General features: G+C 41.7%; 1 protein-coding gene across 3 annotated transcripts in view; it reads right to left on the bottom strand.

The window, feature by feature from the left end:
- The window catches only part of EEFSEC (eukaryotic elongation factor, selenocysteine-tRNA specific), a 114967-nt gene extending 97392 nt beyond the window's left edge, over window positions 1-17575 (bottom strand). For all 3 annotated transcript variants that reach the window (XR_014886431.1, XM_031555571.2, XM_085236102.1), the window contains exon 1: window positions 17236-17575. Coding sequence is in view for 2 of the 3 variants with exons in the window: in XM_031555571.2 (XP_031411431.2) it covers window positions 17236-17521 (286 nt within the window). In the remaining variant the exon portion in view is untranslated. The remainder of the gene's footprint in view (window positions 1-17235) is intronic.

Below are 17575 nucleotides of genomic sequence, written 5' to 3' on the forward strand. Positions count from 1 at the left end.
GGGGGAAGTTCTTGAACCCATCTGAAAAAAGTGTCCAGCAGCCACACCGTTAGCGAGCAAACAGCATCCCAAGCAGCCTTCTCTTCAGGCATTTCCCAAACTAACCAGTAACTTCAAGTGCTGCACCAGACTATTAAAATAAAGACATTCCTGCTTTAGGATTTAAAAACTGCTTTCAAAAAAACTAGCTTCTCGAGATGTAAGATCCTGATGGCTCCTCCAGACCCATGATCGTACATTTAAATCATTTTAAAATTCCATTGTATACCATTCCCAAAGACATTCATAACATCTAGGGGAAATGACTTATTTCAGTGGACAGACTTCTGTGCAGGAAGCTCCTCTGAGCCCCATTCTGCTGCTAGGTGGGTAACAGACAACAGGTCTAAAACTAAATGAAATACAAAGTTTTACTCAAATCTAGCTTACGATGTTACTATAACAGAGCTTTTGTTCTGTTGTTTCGTTTTCGAGATAATTCAACAAGACAACAGGCTCTTTCATCTCAAACCGTACGACTCCAGCCATGACTTTTTGGGGAAGCCCACAGAAAGGCGAGGGGAGGCACACAACAGGAGTCAATGGAAGGCAGCCGCCTGCCCGCAGCTCACACGCTGTGCTGGGAGGAACCAGTGGCCGCAAGAACCGATCTGCAGCCAAAAACGTCTGATGTGGAATGCTGCAGCCATCATCCCACCTCTGTTGGTGCAACACTTGCGCATCATCAGCCGCTGGACGTCTTGTTGAGATTAAAAATATTGTGGAGAGTTACTGCCTGCTTAGCAAAGGGAAAAAAAAAAAGAAAAAGAAAGAAAGAGTCCATGGCAGAAAGGGAGGGGAAAGGAAAAGCCGAAACATGAGCTTGTAAGCCTGTTATGGAGGATAAAGGCAGGCTTTGTTTTACTTTACTCAAACCAAGTATGAACAAGAGGCTCATCACTATTTGGAGCTTCAACTGCAAGATTGGTTTTATATGCAGCAATACTGCCAACTTTTTACCCCTCACAAAAGTAAACTATTCCTCTTTCTCCAAACTAGCTGCAGCTGATGCTCAGATGGAAACCCATACGGTAGGAAAGACTTCTTTCTGCTCTTCCAAGAAACAAGGACACTTTTGAAGTACACAGAAACGTATTCACATAGAGTAAGAACAAACCTTGGGAATAGCTGACTCTGTCCTGAAACAAGCAAATTAAATATTGTTTTACAAAAGTATCACTTGGAGGACACATTGGATATCCAGCCAGGCTAGGCAGAGTTAGGCAACAGATACTAAACTGGAGATGCGTATTTGGACAAGACCTGACAATCCCACCTCCATTTCCAACTGCAAAAGTCCATCCAAAATCACAACGTTAAAAGACAGTCTGTAAGATTAGAGGAAAAATACCAGTCAAAAGCTCTGTCCTCCTACAGAAACACTACCCAGCAGTGCTGCCTCTGAAAGACCTCAGGGGCAACAGTAAAAGGCAGCAAGGGGAAGCGCAGCCTGGATTGCAGTTTCTTGCTCTTCAGAAAAGGCGAAGAGGGTGGTAATTTACCGTGTACGACGAAATTGTACATGAAAGTTTAAAAACAGCCAATTAAAGCTAACATTATGGAACGGAACGGCAGGTCCAAGTGGAACGCGTTAGCTACGCATTCCAAACACGGGCTGGAGCCCGGCCGCAAGGCGGATACTGTATGCAAAGTACAAAGGGTCAAGGAGTGCTTCTCCAGGGAAGCCCAGCACTGCCCGGAGGAGCGAGTCGAGTCGCCCACGCTCTCACAGCAGGGGACAGTGCCAATGCTGCAGGGCCCCTAAGTCATCACTGGCACAGAATGCTACGGGCAGACACCATGCGAGGAAAGCGTTGGCCAAGGAAGGGCAGATCTAGCTAAGAATCAAGTTCACCACCTCCAAATGCCAACAGAAGAAATCTCTCTCTTAGAGTGCTGGATCAAGGAAGGAAAATAAATCCATACAGAAAAAGTGGCCCTCAAGACTCAGTTCACTCTAACCAGGTTTTCAGCAATCACAAACGCTCCAACACCTATTTGTTTTAGAATATGGATTTGACTCAAAACTCAAATTCTAAAGGAGAGTCATTCAGTACTCTGGCCTACCACATGAGGAACACACAGGTGCTCTCTGTGGCTCAGCATTCCATCAAGCCACACCACACTGGACCAGGGGATCTTCTCCTGGGAAGCCATCAGCAGATGTACGGAACTACTGCATGCTTTCTGCCAGGGCGTTGGAAGGGCTTTTGATGGTGCATTTATTTTTATTTAAAATCTTGCTGAGTAGCATTGCTCAAGATAAACAGCTCATTTCAGAATAGTCCCAAGGGGTCAGCAGTCAGGTAAATCTCATTCCCAGTACTTCAGGATGAAATAAACTCTCATGCCAGATACGCTATCCAAACTGACAACGCTACAAAGCAATCCAGATGCTGTAGGTGCTGTGCTATTTGCTTCACTTTAATACATTTTTCATATAATTAATAAAAACCGACGGCAATGAAGAAGGTGATGTAAAGGAGGAAAGCAGTTAAGAGTTTAACTACTAAATAAACCGGACAATAGTTGCCAAGTTTTGAATTCATACTGGATTAAACAGCCTGACGTGCAACCACAGAAAGAGACTATAGCAGTTCTTTAATTTTTTGTTCCATCAGGAGGAAAGGTAAAACTGCTTTCATTAACTGGGAAAGCTAAGACATTGTGACTACATAAAGATGTCTTAACTGACAGCAGAATAAGCATCCTAAGAAGATATTCATATTTTCACTGGTTGAATAATAATTCAAATAATCTGGAAAGATTACTTAAATGACCTACCTAATTATTTTAAAAGACTTACTGGTGCAAACGACCCAGTCCAAGTACAAACTGCTCCGGACCCCAGTGCTGCAGGGCCTCCTTTTGGCTGGAGGGCTGCACGAGTGTGAATGGCCCAGGTGGGCTCTGAACTGCTGCTTCCATACAAAGCCATAAGTGTGCAGGGCACCTCACAGATACACACAAGGATCCCTGCTTTAGAAAGCTTACAGGCTGAGCTACCACTTGCCCCCTACAAACGGTTTAATCCTGGACACAGCCAGGTCTCTCTATTGCTTCAACTTCTATGCATAGAAAAGCATGCATCTCGTAAGGTGAACGTACAGAAACCTATTTACAGAAAAAGTACTTTCATCTCACAAATTCATAATTGAAAAGGTTTTCTTTTAGTTATTTTGAAGAATCTTCAGAGGTGCTATGCTTCAACACAGCCCTGCAAAGTAATTTCATAGTCCAACTGAAATCCTATATAAAGCAGAACATGCTGAGATTGTCATAGATATGTCAGAATAATTCAGAACAAGTTCCTTAGCATTTTCTCTAGAACTGAATAAAACAAAATCAGTGACTTGGGAGGGCAGGCACTTCATGTAAATGAAGTCTGTAAGCAGCCACATCTGTTGGTTAAGTAAAATACCAATCAAGATGAAAACTTTCACTGAGGCCAGAGCTGTGACCAAGAAGAGCCAGCAGAAGAAAAAGCACAACAGATCTCCCTCCCAGCAATTCATCCCACACACATTCACTTTCCTATGTTTCACTTGCTAATTAAGGACTGCTTTCCCAAAACTACATTCTAGAGCTAGAACAGAGGCTGAAAACATCCCCAGGGAAGTGGGAAACAAGCCTCCAGCAAACAAAGTCTGCTCAGAATGCACGCTGCTCTGCCCAGTTCATGTGATCACCCCTCAGGAATGCTGGCACTGCTGAAGTTATTTCATGGAAATATGAACAGACTAAGAATGCTAGATAAACAAGAAAGTAGCATCGACTGCAAAGCAGTAATTTTTCTACCGTACCTGTAAATTTACATTTTCATTGCTAAGGAAAGGAATGAGGTAACCAGGACACAACACTGGTCACTGCAAAACTCACCAAGCAGCAAGTACCAGCACTGAGCCACCCCAAGCCAGTTCAGATGCTAGAAGTGCCATGCCTGATGTCCAGCTAAATACTCCACACTTGCTAAGCTGTCCTCTGTGATACAGCTCCTCAGGAGACCAAGAGAAGCAACTCCTAAACACAATTTGGTACAAACCAGCATCTGAAGCACATCAAGAATATCCAAACCTTTGCGGGAAGCAGTTTTCAGATGCTTTTGCCTTGTACAAGTTTCTGTATGCTCTTACCTGTTACCTTCGACACATTGTTAGGTCTTGTTTCACACTCAAGTCTTCTATGCTCAAAACAATAGATTCCAAATTAAACAACAGAAACTAGATTGACAGAACAAGGGATGGAGGACTCAGCATGTAAACTTCACTATCAGTGGACTCTAGCAAATATGCCTCATTTGTTATCTAATCACTTTGGCATTCACATAAATGATGGAGACAACTGTTGTTGAAGAACCACATAATAACAGAAGATGAGAAGTACAAAGGAAATTTATTAAATATATTCTTACTGACAATTTACTGTAGATTTGAAAATTAAATACTGTTGGAAGAATTCATGGAAGTACTCACAATAAATTAATTTTATTAATTATCTTTAAAATGCCACAGTTGATCTGCTTTTGAGGAAAAAATTACCTCACTGTACTGTAAAAATATGAAGTTGAAATAGTATATAAAGAGAGAAAAAAACAAGTAATTTGGGTAAAGAAAGTGAAATCATCTTTAATGACTAGTTTGCATGGAAGTGAAAAAAAACCAACAGATAAGTATCACATAAATGGGTATTTAGGTTTTTTTTTTTTTTCTTTCACATGTTTACATTATTTTCAACTCTGGAATGTAAAAAAAAAATAATAAAAAAAAGCAAGGTAGGCATTACATGGGGAAGAGAACCTGAAGGTCCACAGCTGTGGGGGGATAACTTCTAAAAACAGCTATTCGTTTGGTAGCAACCATGTTTTAAACAACACACGTTCTCTTCAGCTTAGAAAAATTAGTTAAATTTCCAATGAGAAGATTTGCTGCCTCTCTTAAAGAGCTAGATTTAAAACTCTGTTTTCCCAGGAAAGAAAGAAATCAACATCCAAGAGAACACACGGTGTCGGATGGGATTTACCCGCAAAATGAAATCTTTGACGTTTGCAGTGCCAAGAGACAGCAGTGACAATCTGCCCTCTGCCAACAGCACTGGGCAGGCAGAGAAGCCTATTGCACTACAGGAGTATCACTGAAGTAGAATTCAAGCTTCCATACTGCTAAATCTGGAAGCAAACGGAATACATGGTAATGTAAAAACATCCAAACAGACAACATCAAATATACAGAAACGCAGCAAGATAGCAGCAACCCTGAACCCCTGCCAAAAACCATTCTACATCACAGACCACCAGGGCTCCCTTAAGTTTAATTCCTATCCCATCATGACAAAACAACCAAGGTGAGCTTTTAATAGTACAGACGCCCTTTTCTCATCTCTCCCTCTTACATAGGAAAATAGGAATTAGTAAAGAAACTGCTTTTCGGCTGTTTCCCACTGCACTGTCCTCCTCCCCATTCCCCCTCTCCTCACTGCTTTTAAAGAAAAAAATATTTATTTTTCTTCATGTGTGGAACTGCCCTGCTTATGAACATCGAGAAATAAAACATTCCAGTTCCAAGCTGTAAGATCAACCTGCTGCGTGGTTCATTTCCAAACATCCAAGATGTGCACAGGGGAAAAAGGTCTCACATCTTCCACTTTCCTCCAAAAAACAGGTAAGACCAACACTAAAAACAAAGCCAAGGCTATGAATGTCTCTCTATTGCCAGCCTCAGTGCTCTGGCACAGCAAGAAAATAAAACCTGCTGCAATAGCCAGGCATCAGCCGAATTCAATAAGCCAACAATGCATCACTAAGATAAACTAATGCATAATGAAAGAGTACTAATCACTGCTTAATTCAATGCTGAAAGCGCTGAGAAAGAATACAGCCTTGATGACTAAAGCTCAACGTTTTGGGAACAGAGGTAGAGATAGCACAACTCAGGCACTTAGAATATTTTGTAGTGATTGCTATTACTACTTAGCAGCAAACCATCTTTTCCAGAACACGTAATTTTGGAAAATTCTCCTGATGGGCTGTTTTGCTGGCTGAGTACAAAGCTGTCTGCCACCTTCCTACTGCCCAATCACCCCTCATTTCAGCAAGGACTGATGTTATGCAATGTTCTGCTTCTTATGACAAGCTGTACTCGGTGCAGTATTTCAACCAAGCTGATCTGGGTCACTTTTACTGTGTCTACACAGTACCACCTTAATAAGAGATTGCAAAAGCGCTTAAAACAGTATGTGAAAGCTTTGGAAGGAATATGATCAACTAATTTAAATGTCACATTAACTAATTCCGTATTTACCCCGGGTTGACTCAATTATATGCAAGAAAACAGGAAAAAGATTCCATACACCTGACATCACTTTACATGTGGTCTACAGTTTTCCTATCTAAGGCCTACAGTTTTCTTAACAGGACAAAACTAAAAATCTTGAAAATGTAAAGGAAAAAGAACATAAAAAGCAACAGTGTTCAACCACTGCATTAATTTCAGTAAAGCATTCTTTAAAAAAAAAAAAAAAAGTGCTCATTTTTGGTACAGGATTGGGTTGAAAAACGAACAGCAGGGCTTCTGTTTGAGAATAAATATTAAATATAGATAAATACATACACACACCACACACACTTAGAGATACGTAATGAAAAAACACACAATACTCCCTCCCCCCTCCAAACCTATTGGTGAATACAGTTTCGTGATGAAAACATCCAGAAATGTAATTTCAATAAAAATGGGGCTGTCAGCCACTGATCAAATGAAAAATAAACGGATCAGGCAATTTCAGTTCAGAACTTTTTGCTGCCCTTAACCATAAGAACACTTTATCTGAGAAAAGTTTGGTACAGCTCAATTTTGCCAAAACGCGTTTCTCATATTGTCCTTAAATGGAATAAATAACACCACAAAGACAGAAGTGAACCTCTTCCCACAAGAGATTCCACAGAAATACCAATTTTGGACAGAATGAGACAGCATTACTGGAAATCCTAATACACACTACAGAGCAAAGGGTGAGCTCAATGACAAACATCACCAAGCATCACAGCTTCATCAGAAAGCCTGAAAAAAACAGGAGGATCTCAGATGCTGGTCAGGTGAAAAGGACAAGAAATGAACATGTTGGTCTCCTATTATAAGGTAAAAACCTCAAAGTCAGCAAATCAAAAGAAGAAAACTTTCTTAGGGATGCCCAGTTCATCACTTTCGAACATTAAGCAATACTGAGTATGTCACTCTCTAGGATAAATACAATCAACAATTGTTTCAAGCTTTTTCTTTATGCATTCACACATATACACATATATGTAATATACACAATTTTAGTGCGAAAGTTTGCTTTTGAGGCATTTTTTTTAATATGAGGAAGGAGAAAAGGGGATAAGCCATTCTTGATTTGTTATTTCAAGCTGTAACTTTGCCAGACACCGGACCAAGTGTCAGTGCCAGGTGCTCAGAGCTGACTGCTCAGGTGAGCAGCACCACTGCAGCGGGCATTTCTCTGTCGTACTTTTCCTTATCCCACTGAGGTCAGGAAAAGATCCTGACACTGAGTGCTTTCTAAATCACTTCATCACAGCCCTACCGCAGTGCCAGACACCAGCACCAGCACCCAGGCTAACACCGACTGAGCCACTGTGCTCTGAGCACTCCCCAGCTGGGCAGCCAAACCCAGCACCAGCTCACTGCTGTAGTATGCTGGGAATTGGCTCTGGCACATGATTCAGACACCTGCCCTGTGCCACGCTTACTGCTTTCTATGACCAAGACACCAGAGCAGCTCCCCACCCTACACGGTAGCAGCAGCCCAGCAGGACGTGATGGCCAAAGGACTGGGACGTGCCGCTGCTACCTTACACGTGCACCCTTCTGTGTACACCCTAAGTCACTCTTTAAATCATTTCACATACTAGAATGTCAGTGTGGATAACCACTGCCAGAACACAACACAGAATCCCCTAAGTCAACCACAGGTTCAGGTAATCGTGACCTCCCTTTTTACAACATAAATGCATAATTTCCGCACCACTCTTTGATGAAGGGACCACAGACTTGAAAAGAGGAAACAATTACAGTCATTAGAATTTCATCCAAGCATGAGATTTAATCTCGGGCCATAGCCTTGCCAATGGCTGTGGGGGTCTCAATGGAGACAAAATTGCTCTGTGGGAGAAAAAAATGCCTCGATGATGACATTAGTCAGCAAGAGAGACCGAGCTTTGTCTTCCATCCAACAGCACGGTTAAATACAAGGAAACCATTTTCCCTCTCCCTCTTCATCCCCCCAAAAAGAAAAATACAACTATTTTGTTTCCTTCTCTGAAATGCAGCTTTTGCATACTTTGGAAACTTTCTTCTCCGAAGCAGTAATGCTGGAAGGGAAGTGTTTAATACAACAAGAGGAGTTTTAAGCGTGAATAAACGTCTGCAACAAAAGACATTTTCCCTTGCTGACCCTGGTTAATGTAAGCGGACAGTCCTACCAATAGTTATCGAGTATTCCTATAGCTTTCCTTGCCCAACAGGTTCCCAAAGACTACTTCAAATTTTACAGATACAGGAATCATTTCCAGAATATGCCCACCTGTTCTACCATGCACACACTGGAAATAAAAGAAATGTGAAATGACACTACAGATGGAGGCAAAATTCCACAATACAAAAGATCAACTAAGATCTAAGAGTACCAATTGCCATTATATGTCAACCACATGTTGCACCCCAAATAAGAAGTAAAAGCAAGGGAAAACTTTGACATAGAAGACAAGAAAGCACTGCAAGGGACTGCATTAAATTCACTTTTATGGCACTGTAGAAAAAGCAGATCTACAGTCAGCTAAACATATTCATGATCCTTCTGTGGCAAGAACTGAAAGAAAATAGCTTTTTAAACAAGCAAATCATTAACCCAAAATGAAGCATCTCATCTCTCCAAGCTGGGCTGAGGGGCCTGCTTTCTCACCTGGGCAAACTCTAAAATTCTCAAGATCCAAACTTAGTACAGAAGAGTGTAAAAATAAATAAATAAAGAATCATCCTTTACCCTTAAGGTACTGCTGAATACAGCCAGCTCAGTTGTGTTTAAATTCTCCTTTATTTCCTTTTTTTCCTGCTCTGCTGTCATATCCCACACATATTGGCTACTTGAAGCCACCCCTAGTGCTGGTAATGCTGATAATTACAATCTAATGTAGAATTAATCAGCTTAAGTTTGAAACAGAGATCGTAATTCAAATTGGAAGCCAACACTAACAATTTCATGTACACTTGAAGAGATTAGATAGGCTGTGCAAGAACATTTTGGTAGAATAACTGATAAGGAGATGGGAAATAAGAACTATTGGTATTTACTTAGCCTGCAACGCTTCTGGAAGCAAACAGTTTAAAGGAAGCACTTCAGAATGGCTATTTAATCTGAATTTTACAGATAGCACTGAGAACATTTCCTCACAGAACGCATGGTATCTTTACAATCAGTTACCACGCAAGCTGTTCAACTCCTCCTTTGCGGGAGCTCTCACTCCATTTTTCTGTGTTACAAGCTGTGACACAATGCATTCAAGAACCAGCTGGAAGTTACCACCGCTGAAGATGTGCCTCACTCTTCAGCTTGCTAGGCCAGCCTTGGGGTTACAGAGAGAAAACAGCTCTCTGCCACACCACAGGAACAACTTCTTATTCCACTCACGGACTTCAGCAATGACTTCAGTGTGCAGCTTCGGTTTGCTTTCTTATCTTCCAGCTTTCCATCTGCATTTTGGTTTTGTAAAGGTTTTGAAAAACAGTACAACAGTCATGCAAGAACGCACGTTATTACTACTAGTAAAAGAAAAAAAAAATTAAGGAAGCTAAGATCCTGGTTCTGTCAAGCTAAACTGTTAAAAGTGGGTTCTATACATAAGCAATGTGTCATTCAACTTGTGCCTACCATCTACTATTTAAGGACAGCTTCTAAATCAAGCTGTACAACAAATACAGTAGTACCTAATCAGCAAGCTGGTTTAATAAGTAGACCACTGTGAATTGCTAAACTGGACTATTTAGCAAGGAAATGTTTCCATCATCAGTAAAAATACTGCTTTGAAAAATATGCTTTAAATTTGTGTTGACAACGGCAACTCTAATTACAAACATATTCCATATCCGTCAGTAAGTTGAAATAGGTTTTATGCAGGTATTTCTAGGACTTGATGAGAATAGTATTTTAAAACATCTGAAAAAGGATTAATAAAGCTTGATTGCTATCCCAAACAGCTCACAGAAACTCAAGTTAGAATGAGAGAAAAATGAAATGAAAGGGCACGTAGTTATTTGATGAATGCTAGCACACAGCATGATGGAACAAAGAAATTCTGTTTTTAAATCAATAGGGAAAATGATCAAACAGAACCAGTCAGCACCATTACAGGACGTGGTTATTATCTTTTCCTGAGAAGCTGTCAAATTTTTGTGTCAAAAACTGAAGTGTGAATTAGCCCGATTTTGTTGTATACAAGCAACTGTGTGCAAAACCACTCAACAGCTTTGTAGAAAAGTTATCCTATATTAGGAAAAGAATTTCGAGACTCAAACAAGTTTCAGTAAAGCCACTCCTTTACAATCTATATTTAAGACGGAGAATGAAACTATAAATCACACCTTCAGAACAAGATATGCACCTTTTCAAAGCAGAGTACAACTGAATACTACATCTCTTATGGAATTCTAAAGTGAAGCAGAAGAGAATGCAATTACTCAATATAGCTTATAAGATCAGAAGGTGATGGCTTTCTTTTAACCTTTCCAACCCATAAGTCAAAAGGAAGACTGCTTTTTCCTCTGTTACTACTTAACAGTTGATGCATGGTTTAGAAGCACATTGAATCTATTGTAAATAATAGGGAAGTTAGCTCCAAGCCAAAAATGCAGAAGAGAGCATTAACACAGAAATCATAGCATATCGTGGTAGGCTGGTCTCACTGTCACCACACTCAAAAAAACATTACTATGAACAGAAATGAGAAATAATGTATAATCAGTGGAAAAGTAGAATAATTAGTTATGATACCGATTAAAATTCCACCTGTAGACCACGATTCTGGTACACACAAGCAAAAAGAAATTTGATTCTACTCCTGATGTCACATAAGCTCTACACAGCACAGAGACAATTCTAAGTAGATTTAGTACAACCACCTTGCTTTTACTGAGCTAAATAATGTGGGAAAACAGAGAAAACAGAGAAGAAGAAGTAGCTGTGTACACTAAATTTCACAGCTCTGACATTCTCAATTGCTTTACAAGTTCAATGAGGTGAGAGCCATCCCCCCCTACACATTCAACTTCTATGAAACCCAGTTGTTTTGTCCCATCTGTGTCATGTAATGCAAGACTACAATTTTTATTGCTTAAAAAATGCTATCCAAGTTGTAAATGAAGTAAGACTAACCTTCCTTAAAACACAGAGGTCATTTTCTTTAGGAAGGGAAAATTAAGCCCCAGTTGAGTTTCACATCTTCTACTTAATGTTGGTTAGTTTCAAAGTAAGGTCATTTCATCCTACCTACCCTACCTACTTACCATCAGGATCCTACATTGTAAGCAAATGCTGCCCTCTTGTGCACTGTGATATCCTGTAGAAAAAGTTGTGTTTTGGGGGGTTGGGAGGAGGGCATTGTAGGCCAGCCCTGTTTCTACACTGGCTGCCTCTTCTTTACACGTAGCTCCGTAATAGGGAAATAAAAGAGCTTTAATTTAAGAAATTTCAATGAAAATACTCCTTTAATTTGTCAGAGGAGTATCAGGCTCTAAACAAATTCCTGAAAGCGAGTTAAAAAATGGACACTGTTTCAGTTTCAAGAGAAAAGTTTTTCATTCACAGAAACAACGTTGATTGGCATTTCTAACACAATGTCCGCAGTTTACAAGCACCACGAATCCAAACAACTTAACAGATCATTCACATTAGTGATAGTTCCAAATGCTGAACTCTCTTGACTCACAAGTATTTCCACTGTATCAGACTTCAGGAATACAAAATACTGGTCACATGGGACCAATAGCTTAATAATTTCAACAAGGTTCATTATTGCATTGTTCTCAGCTCAAGCTGGCAGCCCAGTCCTCAAATCGCCTCACTGACCCTTCTGACCACGACTGCATCCACTGAACACCACAAAGCGCTCTGTCCTCAGAGAACAAGTTTCCACTCAGCATTATTAATCAAGAGCAAAAGTCCTCTACACAAATTTATAGTCATGCATACACACAAACACCTTAAAACCATGAAACCCTATTTTTTTTTCTTTTCCATTCTGTGTGAGCAAAGAACTGATGCATCTTCACAGAGGTGTCAACAAGCAAAAGTTCATGCTGATGGCAGTGTATTTTCTTAACAACCACACAAGAATAATGCTGAGTTTGCAAATCCTCTTACAAGCTTACAACCAACCCATCATAACAACAAATCTGTTGTAAAAGTACTTTCCTTTGCCGCCGTGTTAATCTTACAAATAATCTGCATCTGACAGAATGTGAATGCTGGTAGCAAGCCCACATTTCCCTTGATCTCCCAAGACTGTTTTCATTGTACTCATTTGCATCAGCAAGACATGCTTTCGCTATGCTCATTTCCCCATCCCCAAGCTCTTGGGCAAGTTCAAAAGTCTTGGCCCCTCCGATGTATCAGGTATGAATTAATACCCTTCCTTAACAGAACACAGCAGCAAAGTGGAAACAGACACTTGCGAGGCAGTTTTCTTTGAAAGGAACTGCAGGGACAAATGGTGACAATGAAGCTCCAGTTATAAAGTAAAAAGGTCAAAGGTTCAGCCAGGCATAAGGATTACGAAACTACAAGTTTGCCAGAATTCCCCCCACAGGTTTAGACAACCAGGGTCAAGGAGTAGCTTTCCAATTAAAGCCTGCTTTAAGGCTGCTCTGTCCTTTGAACTTCGTAGGGTAAAAAAAGATAACTTTCTTTTGTAGAAGTTCTTTTGAGAACCCATCTCAAAACTGAACAGAAAGGGCACCCGACAACAGCTCCCACAAAACAAACACTGCAGGATCCCCTCGCTGCGTGCGTGTGGGGGAAGCTGGGGTGAAGTAATCATGTTCTTCTGTATTAGTGTGCTGACCCTTTGTAGGGCATGAAATTAACCATCAGCAAGTAAAAAATCTGCTACTGGTTAAACTACTTTGCTACGCAAAGTGGTCTTAAAATGAAATATGGGGATTGAATTTCTCCTGGAAGATTAACTTGTGTAACCTCTCTGCAGGCATCCCCTACTGCTGAACTCATATGAGACCCTTCTGGATGCACGGGTCTGCGGCAAACAAATGTTAAAGCAAATCTCCTTTTACTATGATGAAGGCAACATCAGCTTCGGGGAATGCTGGAGAGCTGAGATTCAACACAAGAACAGAAGCTTTAAAATCACACACAAAACCCATAGCACTGCAACAGAAACAACCTAATTTCAGCATGAAGTTCTGTGAAAACATCACTTAGATCTCTATAGCAATAGAGGAAAAACAGCCCCGATAGAATAAGCAGTGCTACATTTTGCAGTCATTTCTTCAGGGCAGAAGGCAAGCACAAGACTAATGCTGATGCAGATGCTTCGTGTCACTTGTGACAAGCCAAAGAATTGACCATTAAAATTCAGTTATTCAGATTTGTTTTCTGTTAAGCAAACTGACTTCCAACCGCTATAAATACAAACATTTTGCTTGTTGCGCTGCTTATTATGTGTAAGATAATCCTCTGCTGCAACCTTGAAATTATTATAAACTACCAGGAAAAACACTGTGTTCCTGCTGTTCAGAAGAACAGTGCAAATAAATGAAGTACGTGGCACAGTCCAAACCATACAGCTATCCACAGTACACCTTCCTGCAGCACCAAACCCACAAAAGTTGAGGAATAAACCAGCATGGCTTAAATACAAGTGAAGACTACAATGTAGTGAGTCAAGTATCGCTTATTCCATTCCAGCCTTTGACTATCATCTTTCAGATAACAAGAAAGCACTTTGGGCAGAACTGTCTGCAGCATTTCCAATTCCTAGCATGCAGGTTAACAAACAAACAAACAAAAAAAAGAGAGAGAAAGAAAACAAAAAGAAAACCCCCAAAAAACCCTACTTTTGATTTAACATTTGATATGTTGTTTGTTTGTTTTTTTTCCAAGGGCAGGCTTTGTAAGAAAAATGCAGCCACAGAGAATGAAATATGACTTCCATTTTCCATTCCATCTGGTTACTGTTCAAATATTCTGCACTCTGAATCCTAAGGTACTGTCTCCATGTAAGCATCCTGTGAATGACTGTGAGAAGTATTCGCAAGGTCAAGTGCTACCTAGTGCAGCATGACCAAAATGCAATACTAGATTCAGCCATAAAAATGCCCTTCAAGAATTAGCTAGAGACAAAAACACGTTAAAGAAGAGTAGTTTCAGTGAGTCTGTGAGTGGATTTATCAGCTTTGAACAGCAGAGGAATTAACCCTTAAGAGTATCTTGGGTGCACAGAAGAGATGGCAGTTATATGGCTGCCACTAGGACACAACCAGGGAGAGCAGGCAAACAAAAAAAAAAAAAAAGAGAGAGAAGGGCAGAGATGACACCACTGCTTTCTCCCTTTCCCAAGAAGGAACCTCCTGACCTTGTCTGGTGGTAGATTGGACAAAATGAATAAACCCAGAGCTACCCAGTAATCCCATAGGGTGGGGCCAGTCAATGGTTTATAAAGCCTTCAGAGAGTAGAAGGCTTCAAATACAAGCATGCAGTTGCATATTTTCACACTTGTAGCTTCAACATTAAAAGCTGCATGCACGAGGGGTAACAAAGAAGAAAATGCTGCTACAGGGCCCTCCCATCAGCCTTCCAGCTCCTCACAGCCTTCACATCTCCCATTTTTCTGCAGGCTAACTCACATCTACAGCTATCTCAGGACACAGCAAAGAGCACTATTTTCAAGAGCTGTGAAAAATCCAAAGTGCAGAATAAAGACGGGAAGATGAAGCACTTCGCTCTTATATTTTATTTAAAAGCTTTCAATACAGAAAATTTATGATAAAAGGAAAAAATAGATTAAAAAAAAAACAAAACACCACCACAGCCTCCATGATTGTAATGAAAACGGAACAGCAAACTGTTTCCACCTATTTCCTAATCACGACCGTTCAGACTAAATTTTAAAGTACCAGGATTGGGCAGCCTGGCTTTCTGTTTCAGACAAGGTGGCAATACTGAAATAGTGATGCCTAAACGCTGAAGGATGTATCCTGTTACACAGGACATGCTATACTTCAGTTTGAATTTCACCAAAACATACTAAAATTGCAAGTGTCCTGAATAGTTCCCACCAGCACAGATCAGGTTTTAACAACAAGGTCTCACTTTTTAAACCTGGTAGTAAAAAATATAGGAGCATCCAATATCAAGATTTATGTGTATGCTACCAAGCGCAGGCAGCTGAAATTTCTAGCTCTAAGTATTAACACAATGCTGCATTTGCTCTGCCATTCTGTTTCTTAACATATAGAATCGCATTAAGTCACACTAATCAAACAATCAAGAGTTTTCGCTAGAATATGTAAACTGCTATAATTGGAACTATGCAAGTTTGACACACTTTGTGTCTGAATTGCTACCTGCACAGAATCACTTTTGGTGGGAAGAAAACCACCATTCAACTAGTCTAGCCCACATCCTTTCCCAGCACAGCCTTACAGTGACATAAATTGAATTACTTACTCTACCAGTGTGGGTAGCAGTGACTAAATGCTCTAGCATCTTCATAAAAACAATTAATAGGAAGCAATTAAAAAAAAAAAAAAAAGATGTATTAAACAACACCCCAAACAAGCGATAACAAAAGCTATTTTTCCCCAAGCTTTCAAAGACCTCTTCACAAGGAAAGTTTAGCCCTCAGAGCAGTTGTTTCCTGAAGAAAGGAATGCCTGTCTACCAGTCATTCTGTCAGTCCATCCAAGAAAAGCTACCATTTGCCAAAATACACTTTGTTCATCAGAAGATAATCAGGTGCTTACAAGCACTTAAGATTGGTAACTGATTGTAAAGCACAAAAGACGACCGCAGATCTCTGGAATTCAGCACTGAGCCACTCCTCCCTTGCAGCCACAGAGCACACATTACTGACGCTGCTGCAGAAATCAAGAAATGAATGAAATGTTTATTGTTCTATCCAAAAGAAATGCAAACAGTACCGTGTTATCACTGCTAACACCACTCACACGTCTGCTCTGACAGGGTTAGTTCATACACCAAGAGGAGAGAACAAGTCAGAACCTCAGTCCAGCTGCCAATAAACACACACTGCAATTGCAGAACTACCTCCTCCTTGGTACTAACGGGACAGTAGCAAGAAAATGCATGGGAAATAAATTTTCAGAACTTCTTATACTTCAACTGACCAACCTGTGGCTACTCTACATTCCCTGTGACTGCAGTTCCTGCTGTACCTTTGGGCACAGGATCACTGAACCACTAAGGTTGGAAAAGACCACTAAGATCACTAAGTCCAGCTGTCAGCCCACTTGAACCTCCCACGGAGCATCTAGATGACACTCATTACCACTTGTCCTGCTGCTAGTTACCTGTGAGGCTCATACCCGGCACTAAGGAAACACCAGCACAGAAGATGCATGGGAAATGACTTTTCAGAAGTCTCTGTACTTCAGCTGACCAACCTGTGCCTACTTCACACTGCCTGCAGCCACTATCCTTGCTGTGCCCCTAGCCACTCACAGCCACCTCCCAGCTTCGGGCAAGACACACAAGAGCAGGTCCTATTTTTCATCAAACAATGTGAACTTGCCTTAAACGAGCTCTAAAGCAAGCCAGAATCAACTCCACGTATCATATACAAAGTCTGAAGTGGAGCAAGTTCTACTTAACACTTCCAGCGCTCCTGTGTCAGAGCTCAGAGCAGAAGAGCTCGCCATGTGCACGTCCAGCAGGTGCAGCACAGCTCCAACCACAGGGCGCAGCACACTGCGGCACGGGGAAAAGCAGCAGCTGCCCTTACAAACTGCAGGCGGGGTCTCACACACACAGGCAGGAAAACTTTCGTTCCAGCGATGTGAGCAGAGCCGGCCCGAAGGAAGTCGCGCTTATCTGCGAGCGTAGCGTTAATCTAAGGGGCGACGGGGGGCGGTGGGGGCAGCCCCGAGTCCCACCCTTAGCGGGGAGCCCCTTACCGCCGATGATGGTGCGGATGAGGGAGGCGTGCCCCGGGCAGTCGACCAACGTGAACTGCAGCTCGCCGGGCCCCGGGCCCAGCTGCGGCGGCAGCGCGGTGCGCAGGCAGGAGAAGCCCAGGTCCAGCGTGATGCCCCGCGCCCGGCTCTGCGGCGCCCGGTCGAAGGCGGCGGTGGAGCCGGTGGTGCTCAGCGCCCGCGCCAGAGCCGTCTTGCCGCTGTCGATGTGGCCCAGCACTCCCACGTTCACGTTGAGGACGCGGGGCGGCGCGGAGCCGGCGGCCATGGCGGCGCTGCACCCGGGCGGTCCGTCCGCACAGCGCCCCTGCGGCAACGCGCG

This window comes from Meleagris gallopavo, chromosome 14 (assembly GCF_905368555.1).
Source record: "Meleagris gallopavo chromosome 14, MGAL_WU_HG_1.1, whole genome shotgun sequence".
In the NCBI taxonomy this organism is placed as follows: Eukaryota; Metazoa; Chordata; class Aves; order Galliformes; family Phasianidae; genus Meleagris; species Meleagris gallopavo.